This window comes from Zea mays, chromosome 9 (assembly GCF_902167145.1).
Source record: "Zea mays cultivar B73 chromosome 9, Zm-B73-REFERENCE-NAM-5.0, whole genome shotgun sequence".
NCBI lineage: Eukaryota > Viridiplantae > Streptophyta > Magnoliopsida > Poales > Poaceae > Zea > Zea mays.
In genome coordinates, this window is record NC_050104.1 from 142,050,445 (window position 1) to 142,063,569 (window position 13,125).

Below are 13,125 nucleotides of genomic sequence, written 5' to 3' on the forward strand. Positions count from 1 at the left end.
ACCAACCAGGCGATGTTCACAGGCATTTATAGTTCCGAGAGAAGTGAAGTCTCGCGCGGCGCCGTGCGGGCGACTTGTACGCCAGAACCACCGTCCGATGAGTAACGGGCGGTCGGGATCTGTCTAGCGTGGGAGGCAGCGGACTTTCAATTGGAGTTGGCCTTCGCAACCACATCACTGGCACGGGTCCAGCGGAATGGGCCGGACGAGCCTTTACGTGGGGACGGGCACGTGTACTGGCGTACTTGTGTCGAGCCCTGTGGCGGCGGGCCCATGGGCTGTTGAGGCTGGTCAGTTTAGCCCACATAGATCAGTACGATTTCTCGATTCCATTCCCCCCTCCCCCTCCTCAAAGTTGACAGAATGCTACAGATTGCTGCTAGTATCCAAAATCCCTAAAAGCCTCAATTATCCTCATGCTTGGCCGTTTTTGCTAGAGCAGCCGCAAGCTGCAAGATGACTGTCGATTTTTGTCCTCGTTTCCGCGCCAGCTGATGCATGTGCATGACAGGACAGCTGACAATCCCTGACGCAGTGCCAAGCCGTGCTGATGCGAGTGAGGTAAGGGATGATGCAAGCGGCGGCAAGTGGCGGTATCCGCGTGCTCTGCTCTCCTGTCGTGGTTCAATGCACCGGTCGAATGCTGGTATGCAACGAATTAAGGGCTAGTTTGGGAGTCCAAATACCGGAGGGGATTAGAGGGGCTAAAATCCCCTCCTTATTTAAAATTGAATAAGGAGGCAATTTTATCCCCTCCAATTCCCTTTGATTTTGTGGCTCCCAAACTAGCCCTAAGGGTAGCAAATAGGTCTATTTGTTTCCCTTCATTTTAATAAATTAGAATATAACTAATGAAGAAGATTTTTTTATAATATGTCATTTTCATAACTTTCCGAAGTATTTATATAAGTCTATTTCAAACTCATAAAGTGTGAGATAAAAATTGATTTTATAGATAACATGCTATTTTTCTAATGTATAATTTATAGCATATTATTCTACTTTGTTCTCTATAATATAAATGTAGCGTATAACTATCTTTCTAATATGGTTTAGGATAATTTACAAATATATTAATTTAATTAGTTTATGTCTAAATTATAATTATTAGAATGAAATTCAATTCCAGCAAAAACAAACGGAGCCTTATGGAATCGGTGAACCTCGCTACGGTGCAAAAATGAAGTGCCCAAATACACCGACGATTTGAGAATGTTGCGGACTTGCGGTCCTACTGAAAGTTCAGCAATGCCCGTTTGTATTCTTGAAATTGGTATCTATCCTAATGATCTAATGATTATAAGTTATGCATTGATTGATTTATTTACTATAATATATATAGTATATATTGTTATTGGTATATAAGAAATATATTTATTATAAGAAATATATTTATATGCTATACTTCAATAGTTAAAGAACAAGTTCAAGAGTGTACTGAAGTTGTATAGTAGAATGTCGCATCATAATCCATAGAATCAATTTCTAACTCTCGCGCTATATAAATTTAAGATATGTTTGCATCTAAACTTTAGAAAGTTATGCAATATCAAATTCAAGTCGAGTACTTTAATCTATTAAGTACATTTTATTTGCTCTAAGATAAAAGGATCCAAACGATCTCTGATTGAATTGTAGTCAACGTGGGTTTCATCATTCTTGATTCAACTTGGCGCCAAAAATCTGTTAGGATATCTAAAGAAAAATGATATATCTTTAGGGTGCATACATATTCTATCCTAGTAGTGTGTTGCCATATTTTTCTCATTGGACTGTATATGCTATTGGAATTCATTAAGGACATATCTATGGGTGTTGCAAGCTAGTTAGACTATATATCCAGCCACTGGCGCCTACATTAGAGCTGTAGTTTAGCTTTAAATTCAATCTATCAAGGACAGTATTGCCAATCATCTATTTGTTGAACCTCACCTTTGTAATCGATCCAGTTGATTACAACTTCCCTGTTCTTGCTTGTGCTCTCGATTACAATTACAGGAATAGGCCTTCTTGGTGAGGTCATACGTGTGGCATTGGTGACATCAAATGAAGCAGTACTGTAGTGATCACGATAAGTCATTCACTCAAAGCCTGGGATCATCAACATCGAGATCTCTTTTATAATCAACTTACATTTTGGAAGATCGGGCCTAATCCTTCTATCACCTTATAATCAATTACCAGAGTTGACAACAATCACCAAGCGCTCAATGACCCCACAAAGCTCACAGATGGCTAGGTGACGACAATCACCAAGAGTGACATGAGAATAACTAGCCCGAACTGCTCAAGTAGGGTCATAAGATGCAAGAACTAAATATAATGTAGTAGGAACTCTCTAATCTCACCCAAAAAATGATCTAAAGTATGAAATTAGAGTATGTTTCTCAGCATTTAAATAGATGTGCATAAGTGTGTAGGGGTGCCAAGCCTATGGCCAAAGCTCGCCATAAAGTCTATATAGAAAGCCTAAAGAAATCCAAGTATTATCCTCTTGGTGGCCTCACTGCAGGGCACCAGACATGTCTTGTGCATCAACAGTGCCCGCACCGAACACATAACTAGGTTTGGTAGCAGACACATCTGATGTTTGTTAGAGATTATGAAGTTAATTTACATGCTCTCTAAGTTCCCTAATTATAGAACATGAACATCCAATCTAGATCCAACAATGTCTGTTATTTTTGCATTCCTATCCTCCATCTATGGAGAGAATAGACAGAGGGCAATATTGGAGGGTACAAATAAAAAATGATAGAAATCATTAGATCTAGATTGGATGATTGCATGGTTATATCCAATAAATAATTATATAGGATATATTCTTGAATACAAGACGAGAGGGGAGGCTCTATTTGCTCATTGCTAGTCAACACTTGCTCTCCTGTTCTTCTCTCATATATCACAGACTAAACGTAGCCACATGGTCAGCCATTGGACACCATAAGGCCTCAAGGTCCAATCAGTAAGGCATATACATCATATGTACAAAATTATCCCGTACCTATACTCACCACGGGCTGCAGGTATCCATACCCACCAATATTCTAGCAGACATGATTGTTTTAATCACAACAGTACCAAATATAGAATATTAAAGCTTTATATTTCATCAATAATAAAAGATACTAAAATAGCATATTACCTTTATGTCTAGCATAACAAATTCATTGAACTCAACATAATCTTATCACAAGTTTGCTAACATTCAACATTAAATGGCAGCAATGCCATTAGATCACATAAAATATAGTACTCATAGCCTAAAAGAGAGTTGTCAACAACAACATACAACATTAGGACAGTTATCCAATTATTCAATACATATACTTAATATTTGAATATTTAAGGCAATGCGTAATATTTAAGATTTAAGACGTGCAAGTTGTTGTAGCTTAAGATGCATCCTTCATTTATTTCCTTCCAATTTCATATGGAACAATTTTAATAATACGGATATACATATATGGGTTAGCGGGTTTCGCATCGAGTAACAGGTATGGACAAGAGATCCCGTACACATGTCTACCACATTCAATAGATATAGTAAAATATCCAATAAAATACCTATGGACATCAAATTCCGCTATACATGTATCCTAACGGGGGTTTTACCCATCTAATCTTATATCGGTTTCGGATACTCCCATATCTACCTATACCTCATGGAGTTATGATGATGAGCTGAGCTACTGTCCTATCCCGAACAATGGATGTCGAGCCCAGGCTTGCATTGGTAGGCGCTAGCCCAGGACGTGTTCAATCTCTTCTATATCGTCGATTACGTGTGCCGCCGGCCCGCAGCCCAGTTAAACCAACTGGAGCCCAAGGCTGGATTCCACACCAGCCAGCCTCCAGAAGGGAGCAAGGTGGCGATCGGTATTCTAATCGCGACCAAATCCAGTCCAACGCGAAAATTTGACTTCGTTTCTTCGAAGTGGTTGGCTCGTTCTTCTGGCGTCGCTGCTTGTCTCTGGTTTCTAGAAGAATTTGGGGGTGGGAAATTTTGGGGGGATTTGAATGCTTCTTTTTACAAAAAAATTATGTATCTAAAACTTGACTTAAAAAAGAAGAAGTGTGTTCGTATATAGACAAAGCAAAAGCGCTAAAGCTCTGCGCCTGTCTCTTTCGGCATACACACTGCTCCGTCCGTGTTCGCTGCAGAGTCATGGCGGTTGCATCAGCCTTGCATTCAGGACCAAGCAAACCTGCACTGGACTCCGGAAGCAACTGACGTGCGGGGCTGAATTGAGGCGCAAGTGAGCCTGGCATTTCCCTGCTCGTCACAAAGAAAGAAAGAAAAAAAAAAGGGTCTGAATACATCTAGTACCGTCCATGATCGTACAACCGGCCGTAAAAGTTTGAACTTTGAAGAACAGGCGCGGTGAAAAAGGTGCGGTAATGCCAGCGGCAGCATGGAGACGAGGCAGTCTATGAAACACCTGTTCTGATTCTATTTAATAAGTAGAGTAATTTTACACGGCAAATTCCGGTCGCGCTATATATCAGCTTGTGACATGGAGGTCACGTCATGCCATCCGTACATGCAGTTTGACAGGGTACATGATCACAGCAGGCATTCATTGCATTGGGACAGAGAAGAAGACGATTAGGTTGATCAGAGCACCTTCTTGATCATCGGCTGGTGGATCAGAGGGAGGCAATGGAGATGCAGCTTATCAGAAGAGCCAATGGGGCGTCTTCTTGGGCAGGACGCGCTCCTCGATGGTCCGTAAGCTGGGCTTCCACCCCCTGCTGGACAGCTCCCGGCTGAGGAACTCCGGCCGGTGCTCCTCGAACCCGTCCGGCCTCGCCGCCTCCGCCTCGTCCTCGTCCTCCTCTCGGTGCGCTTGCGCTGGCTCTTCGGCGCCGGGCTGCCCCCGGCCCTTGTTGGACGACGACGACGACGAAAGCTTCCGCCTGAGCCCGGGCATCGACCGCGACCGCGCCAGGGAGCGCGCCGCCGACAGCGCGCGCCGCGCCTCCTCGGCCGACACCTTGCCCCGCGTGGCCGGCAGCAGCACGTACACCCCGCCGGCGCCGAGCACGTGGTCGGCCGGCAGCGGCGCGACCTTGGCCCCGCTCTGCTGCTGCTGCTGGTGGTGGTGGTGGTTGTGGTGGCCAAGCTTCTTGAGCACGCGCGCGTCGACGACGAAGTGGCGCGGGTGGTCCATCATGAGCTCCGCCACGGACACCGGCTCGCTGAGCGCCCGCACGCTGCCGTCCGCCATCACCACCTTCCCGCCGCCGCTCGCCGCCGCGGCACCCGAGACCAGGTTGCCCATCTTGCTCTCGCCTAGACCCAGACCCAGACCCAGACACCCCGGTGGGTCGTGTTCGATCGCGCAGGCAGCAGAGCGCACAGCCGAGCCACACGGACAGGGAGGGGAGGGGAGGGGGTATTAAAACGGTTGGCGGGAGCGAAGAACTTTCCCCCGGTCGCATTCCACTCCCAGGGCCAGGGGTTTAGTTGGCGTGGAGCGGATGGCGGGTTCGGTTTGAACTGAACCGCTCCCCTCCCCGCGGTGGGGTCGTTACCGCGTTGACTCGTCTCCCACACGCACACGGTGCGCACCGCGCAGCACCGTCACGTACCCCTACGTCTCGATCCGGTTTCTGAACGCATCCATTCGACTCGGCGAGAAATTTGTCGCGGGCGTAGCGTAGCGTCGACCCTCGACTTCAAACAGGGGTTTCAAAAATCCCTGTTGTATCTTTTTCCAAATTTTGTTCTCCGCATATTCATGGACACAAACCGGGCGGGCAGTGTGTACGCAGATTTCCGACCGTAACAGGCGGGGTGACAGGGGCATAGCATAGCATAGCAGCGACGCCGGAAGAACTCGGAAAGGCCAAGGCAAATTAGCTGCCGCCGGGATTAGACAGTTTGATTATGAAAGAATGGTGTGCTCGATCGGTTTGGACGAAGGCGACGTGCGACCACTTTGCCGCTGGGGCTGGGGCTCCCTCTCTCTTGTTTTCAGCTCGGCCTCAGTCGTTCCTTATGAAATTGCTTGGACGAGAATCCAAGTCTCCGTTGTGGCGTTATTATTGTTGTTTGTTTGTTCACGAGGGAGTATCAGTTGACGGCCACTAAGTCGGCTAATAGCATGCATAGTATATATGTGGGTTGGTGCGTGCCTGTCCGCGTTTTGTAGCAGACGTCGTCCTTGTGCCTGCGTGCTCCCATGATTTGTGCCTCAGAGTCAGTCAATCATCAACCATTAAACAAAGCTGGGCCGGCCGATCGACCTAATTAAGATGGTTTCGTAGGCTTGATTCGCCAACGTTTTTCTTCGTTTTGTTTTGTTATTAAGACGACGTTTGTGATGGTTTCATCGATTCAAATTTGTATATATGTAGTATCTAAAATACGAACACGTTGGATCTTCTATCCACGCGAAAAAAAGGAATTAATTATTTAGGGCATGTTTCTGGTACGTGTATTTTTTCTGGTTTGTGGGCTACAAAGGCCTCAACATTTTCTGGTCTGGCTAAACGCATGTACTGATGTACCATATGTCTATGAGATGTATACCAAAATATTTCTCACTCCATATTATTGCCGACAGTACAGCCTACCAGGAAATCAAATCCGTACATAGGCAAGCGCCTCGGGAAACTCACTCCTGTACATGTTTAATTTCCAGACCTAAGCACGGTCTTTGAATACTGCTTGCAGACGCATGCAAACCATGTGAGAAGAGATATATATATATATATACTTACGGTCGATCTTTTTTTTAAAAGAGATTACGTCGACAAAATAATTAATCTGAGAAGACATACACGAAGTCTTCGGTACATTTAAAAGGATCGTATGCTTTGCTTGCGAGAAACTCCCTTGCCTATTTCATTCTCTGATGCTTCTTTTGATCTACAACAGGACAATTTGCAATTTTTTTCTAGTAATATTCAGTCTCCCACCGAATGGTTCCAGCTGTGCCTATCTCCTTAATTTAGAATAATACCCTATCAAATCCATACACATGTACCGTTTAGAATATGATATCTATATTTCATACTTAAATATATATTAAAGGGCTGCTTTTCCCCCCCTTCCATCTCCCACTATTTCTCTTGTCTTGCCGTCCATCCGTTACTCACTCTCTTCCTTGGCGTCCCATCGAATTTGTGGGTGACTACAACAGAATATATCAAATACTAGCTATTATTATTAGTTATGATTAAAGCACGCAAACTTATAAATACAGTTTTTTAGATTTTTTTGGCATATCTAGTGAGAATTAGCATGAAAACTTCAATGGGGTCTCAAATTAATAATAGTGTAGGATTGTTTTGTAGTCTTTGGTCGTGAAGCCATCACAATAATGCTATTTCTACTAGGTATTTTATTGCTTTACTAGTAGACGCGTCTTCTATTTTGGCATTTATCTTGTTATCTTAAAAAGCAGTAGATCCAAATCTCTATGTATTAGACATATGTTACTATATATTTCCTCTATTATAAATTATACTTTAAATTATAAAATCTTTAAACATTTCTAGTTATATTATTTTTATTTTCATAAAAAATGTATTATATCTTATAGTGTATATCTAAATGTATAGAAAATTTGTTTATATAGAAAAGCTAAAATATCTTATAATCTGGAACGAATGGAGTATAGTATATACTTACACTCTCCATAACAAACCTTGTTCAAATTGGAAAGAGACATGGCTACCACCATGCGCTTCAAATCATAGGTTATTTCGATTTTTTTAGTATTTAGTTTTACTTTTGCTTTGTTACGTCGGTGTAACGACCTATTATAAGTTGGAACGGATCAACGGAGCCAGTACTCTTCTATAGGATCCATTACCGTCGCCCGCAAATCCTAAGAGCCATTACCAATTATGTCATTATCATTTATGAGCTTCACATCATCGAATTCATAAATCATACACATAGATGGTGCTACCTGTCATAGACATAAGATGACATAATAACGGAGAACTAAAACTGAGAGCGGTAAAATAGTAAATTTCTCAAATCCGAATGGCTATACATACCTCCCAAATATGTTTTTTTTTTCTTGTGGGTACTCATGGCTTTGCATACCTCGAAGGGGGCGAAGAAATACATAGGTTGACCTACCAAAATTTTTATTTTCTAGTTGTTTTTTGTAAAATATTCACATTTAGATTCCTGTAAGTTCTATTTTGTTTTCTAGATCTCTATCATAGCACCACGAGTTAAGTAGCGAGGTAACATGTTTTGCATCGAGATACACAGTATGGTGATAGATGTGTCACTAATATGACAGATGGCGCAGCGTCCATGTCTACTACGCCAATCTTGACGTCGTTACTTACTGCGCTAATCTGGACGTCAGTACTTACGACGCCAAACTCAGTGTTGTAACCTATGATGTTGAGCCACGTGTACCAAGTTTTTATCTTCTCACCTATCCTCTTATGGTGGTAGGGACAATCATATCATGTTGTAATATGTTTTATGTATGATATATTGAATTATTTGATTATAAATTATTGTCCATATTCTAGAAACAAGAAATAAATACTAGTTATTGCACTCTTGCTCGGATTTGTAAACAATTTGAAGCAATAGACATTGATTCACCCAAATATATGTGAACACCATACGAATAATATATGACATGTGTGAAATTCTAGGTACATAAAGCTAAATAGTTCTTACCACTAATCCTAACATGTCTTAGAGAAATTAAACAAAGCATGACTTACAATGACATATGTGGAAATAGTAAAACTCTATTATTAGTTTTGATATATGTTAGAAAATATAATTTGTTGGGTCTATTATAATTTGTCTACTAGGTGTAGCATTGGTGTTTTTGAAAGGGAAATGTGCCCTTAGGCCATTTCTAAGTATTTTGGTGATTGAGTGCCAACGCAAGTGCTTTTGTGTTGATCTATGCAAAGTGGTGGACAAAGTGCAAATCATGTCAAAAGGTATGTTTCTAGACTTAATACATCGTTTTATGGACTAATGTATTGTGTCTAAGTGCTGGAAACAGGAAAGATTGAATTGGAAATGAGATGGCTCTGTTCAGCCAAAGTCAACTCGGTCTGGGTGCACCGGACAGTGTCCGGTGGTGCACCGGACAGTGTCCGGTGCGCCAGACTGGCTCAGGCGAACTTGCTGCTCTCGGAAAGAAATTAACGGAGTACGGCTATAATTCACCGGACTGTTCGGTGTGCACCGGACAGTGTCCGGTGAGCCAACGATTGTCGTGCCAACGGTCGGCCGCTTAATCCGGGCGCGACGCGTGGCCGAGCCAACGGCTAGAAGGGGGCACCGGACTGTCCGGTGCGCCAATGGCTCCAAGGCTGCCAACGGTCGGTTTCGCCAATCAAGGAAGGAAATCCGCACCGGACAGTGTCCGGTGGTGCACCGGACTGTCCGGTGCGCCAGGCGACAGAAGGCAAGAATTGCCTTCCCGGATTGCTCTCAACGGCTCCTAGCTGCCTTGGGGCTATAAAAGGGACCCCTAGGCGCATGGAGGAATACAACCAAGCATTCCTTGAGCACTCGTGATCACTCACACTCCATTCTTGCGCACTTGTTCGACATTCTAGTGATTTGAGCTCTGTTCTAGTGTGCTAGTCTTTTGAGCTTAAGTCTGGGTCTTGTGTGTGCGTACTTGCTGTGATCTTTGTGTCTTGTGTGAGTTGCTCATCCCTCCCTTACTCCGTGCTTCTTTGTGAACATCAAAGTGTAAGGGCGAGAGGCTCCAAGTTGTGGAGATTCCTCGCGAACGGGATAAGAAGAGAAAAGCAAAACACCGTGGTATTCAAGTTGATCATTGGATCACTTGAGAGGAGTTGAGTGCAACTCTCATCCATTGGGACGCCACAACGTGGAGTAGGCAAGCGTTGGTCTTGGCCGAACCACGGGATAAACCACTGTGCCATCTCTGTGATTGATCTCTTGTGGTTATTGTGTTTTGTTGAGACTCCTCTCTAAGTCACTTGGCATTATTGTGCTAACGCCTAATCAAGTTTTTGTGGATTAAGTTTCAAGTTTCACAGGATCACCTATTCACCCCCCCCCCTCTAGGTGCTCTCAATTGGTATCGGAGCCGTTCTCTTCACGAAGGGACTAATCGCCCGAAGAGATGGATCCTAAGGGGAAGGGAATCGTGATCAACGATAAGGAGAAGGAGTCCTTCGTCAACAAGCCCAAGGATGACAAGCCTACCGACTCGGGCTCGGGCCACAGACGCAAAGATGGGAAGAAGAAGAAGACGAGACGCATCAAGGAGATCGTCTACTACGACGACAGCGATGAGTCCACTTCTTCCCAAAAGGACAACGACGACAACGACTACGACAAACGAAAGACGGTTAACTCAAACTTTTCTTTCGAATATTCGCGTATCCCGCATAGCTCAAATGCACATTTGCTTTCCATCCCTCTTGGCAAACCTCCACACTTTGATGGGGAGGACTACGGATTTTGGAGTCACAAAATGCGTAGTCACCTGTTCTCTCTCCATCCAAGTATATGGAAGATTGTTGAGAATGGAATGAAATTTGATAGCTCGGATAGTCCTATATTCATTAATGAACAAATTCATAAGAATGCATAAGCTACTACTGTGTTGTTAGCCTCTTTGTGCAGGGACGAGTACCATAAGGTGAGCGGCTTGGACAATGCCAAGCAGATCTGGGACACCCTCAAGATCTCTCATGAGGGGAATGACGTAACCTTGCTCACCAAGATGGAGTTGGTAGAGGGCGAGCTCGGGAGATTTGCAATGATAAGGGGCGAGGAGCCAACCCAAACATACAATCGGCTCAAGACCCTCATCAACAAAATAAGGAGCTACGGAAGCACGCGATGGACGGACAACGACGTCGTTCGCCTAATGCTAAGGTCCTTTACTGTACTTGATCCACATCTGGTGAACAATATTCGTGAAAATCCTAGGTACACCAAGATGTCGCCCGAGGAAGTTCTTGGGAAGTTCGTGAGCGGGCAAATGATGATCAAGGAGGCGAGATACGTGGACGACGCATTAAATGGTCCAATCAATGAGCCTCAACCCTTTGCTCTCAAGGCAACAAGAAGCAAGGAGGCGCTACCTAGCAAGGTGGCACAAGTTGAGGCGGCAGGGCTAAATGATGAAGAGATGGCTCTCATCATCAAGCGCTTCAAGACGGCGCTAAAGGGTCACAAGGGGCAACCAAGCAAGACCAAGACAAGGGGGAAGCGCTCATGCTTCAAATGTGGTAAGATTGGTCATTTTATCGCTAACTGTCCCGATAATGATAGTGACCAGGAACAGGGGAACAAGAGGGAGAAAAAGAAGGCATATAAAAAGGCTAAGGGCGAGGCACACCTAGGCAAGGAGTGGGACTCGGATTGTTCGTCATCCGACTCCGACAATGAAGGACTCGCCGCCACCGCCTTCAACAAGTCATCCCTCTTCCCCAACGAGCGTCATACATGCCTCATGGCGAAGGAGAAGAAGGTATGTAATCAAAACAATGTCACTTATGGTTCTTCTAGTGATGATGAGTCTAGTGATGAAGAAATAGATTACTCTAGTTTGTTCAAGGGATTGGATAGAACTAAAATAGATAAGATTAATGAATTGATTGATGCCTTGAATGAAAAGGATAGACTTTTAGAGAAACAAGAGGACCTTTTATATGAAGAGCATGACAAATTTGTAGAGGCACAAAAATCTCATGCTTTAGAAGTTAAAAGAAATGAAATGCTTTCTTGTGAACTATCTTCTTGCCATGAGACAATTTTAGCTTAAGGAGCAAAAATGATGGTTTGAATGCTAAGTTAGAAATAGCTAGTAAATCTAACTCTTGTGTAGAACATGTTATGATTTGCAATAGGTGTAAAGATTTTGACATTGATGCTTGTAGTGAACACCTAGTTTCAATTTCCAAACTAAATGATGAAGTGGCCAGTCTTAATGCCCAACTTAAGACTAGCAAGAGTGATTTTGATAAACTAAAATTTGCAAGGGATGCCTACACGATTGGTAGACACCCCTCAATTAAGGATGGACTTGGCTTCAAGAGGGAAGCCAAAGACTTAACGAGCCATAAGGCACCCATCTCCATCAAGGAGAAAGGGAAGGCCCCTATGGCAAATAGTGCTAAAAAGAACCATGCTTTTATGTACCATGATAGAAGACAGTCTTATAGGAGTTGTAATACTTTTGACTCTCATGCCATGTTTGCTTCTAGTTCTTCCTATATGCATGGTAGAGATATGTCTAGGAGATATTTTGTTCATATGCCTAGGAGAAATGTTGTTAATGTTCCTAGGAAAGTTAATGAACCCTCTACAATATATCATGCTTTAAATGCTTCCTTTGCTATTTGTAGAAAGGATAGGAAGATAGTTGCTAGAAAATTAGGGGCAAAATGCAAGGGAGACAAAACTTGCATTTGGGTCCCTAAGGATATCTGTGCTAACCTTGTAGGACCCAACATGAGTTGGGTACCTAAAACCTAAGCCTAAATTTTTCTTGCAGGTTTATGCATCCGGGGTTCAAGCTGGATTATTGACAGCGGATGCACAAACCATATGACGGGGGAGAAGAAGATGTTCACCTCCTACGTCAAAAATAAGGATTCCCAAGATTCAATAATATTCGGTGATGGGAACCAAGGCAAGGTAAAAGGGTTAGGTAAAATTGCTATTTCATCTGAGCACTCTATATCTAACGTGTTTTTAGTTGAGTCTCTTGGATATAATTTGTTATCTGTTAGTCAATTATGCAATATGGGATATAATTGTCTATTCACAAATGTAGATGTGTCTGTCTTTAGAAGATGTGATGGTTCACTAGCTTTTAAGGGTGTACTAGACGGCAAACTTTATTTAGTTGATTTTGCAAAAGAAGAGGCTGGTCTAGATGCATGCTTAATTGCTAAGACTTGCATGGGCTGGCTGTGGCATCGCCGCTTGGCACATGTGGGGATGAAGAACCTTCACAAGCTTCTAAAGGGAGAACATGTGATAGGTCTAACTAACGTGCATTTCGAAAAAGATAGACCTTGTGCAGCTTGTCAAGCAGGGAAACAGGTGGGAAGTTCTCATCACACCAAAAATGTGATGACCACATCAAGACCCTTGGAGATGCTTCATATGGACCTCTTCGGACC

General features: G+C 43.4%; 1 protein-coding gene across 1 annotated transcript; it reads right to left on the minus strand.

The window, feature by feature from the left end:
• Positions 1–4,430: 4,430 nt before the first annotated feature.
• Positions 4,431–5,402, minus strand: LOC111590145 (uncharacterized). The gene has a single exon (XM_023301063.2). The coding sequence runs from the start codon at positions 5,283–5,285 to the stop codon at positions 4,680–4,682; it is 606 nt and encodes a 201-aa protein (XP_023156831.1). The 5' UTR covers positions 5,286–5,402; the 3' UTR covers positions 4,431–4,679.
• Positions 5,403–13,125: the final 7,723 nt, after the last annotated feature.

Excerpts from the sequence above, each read along its gene's own strand:
- LOC111590145 (XM_023301063.2), bottom strand. The coding sequence starts at position 5,285 with ATGGGCAACCTGGTCTCGGGTGCCGCGGCGGCGAGCGGCGGCGGGAAG.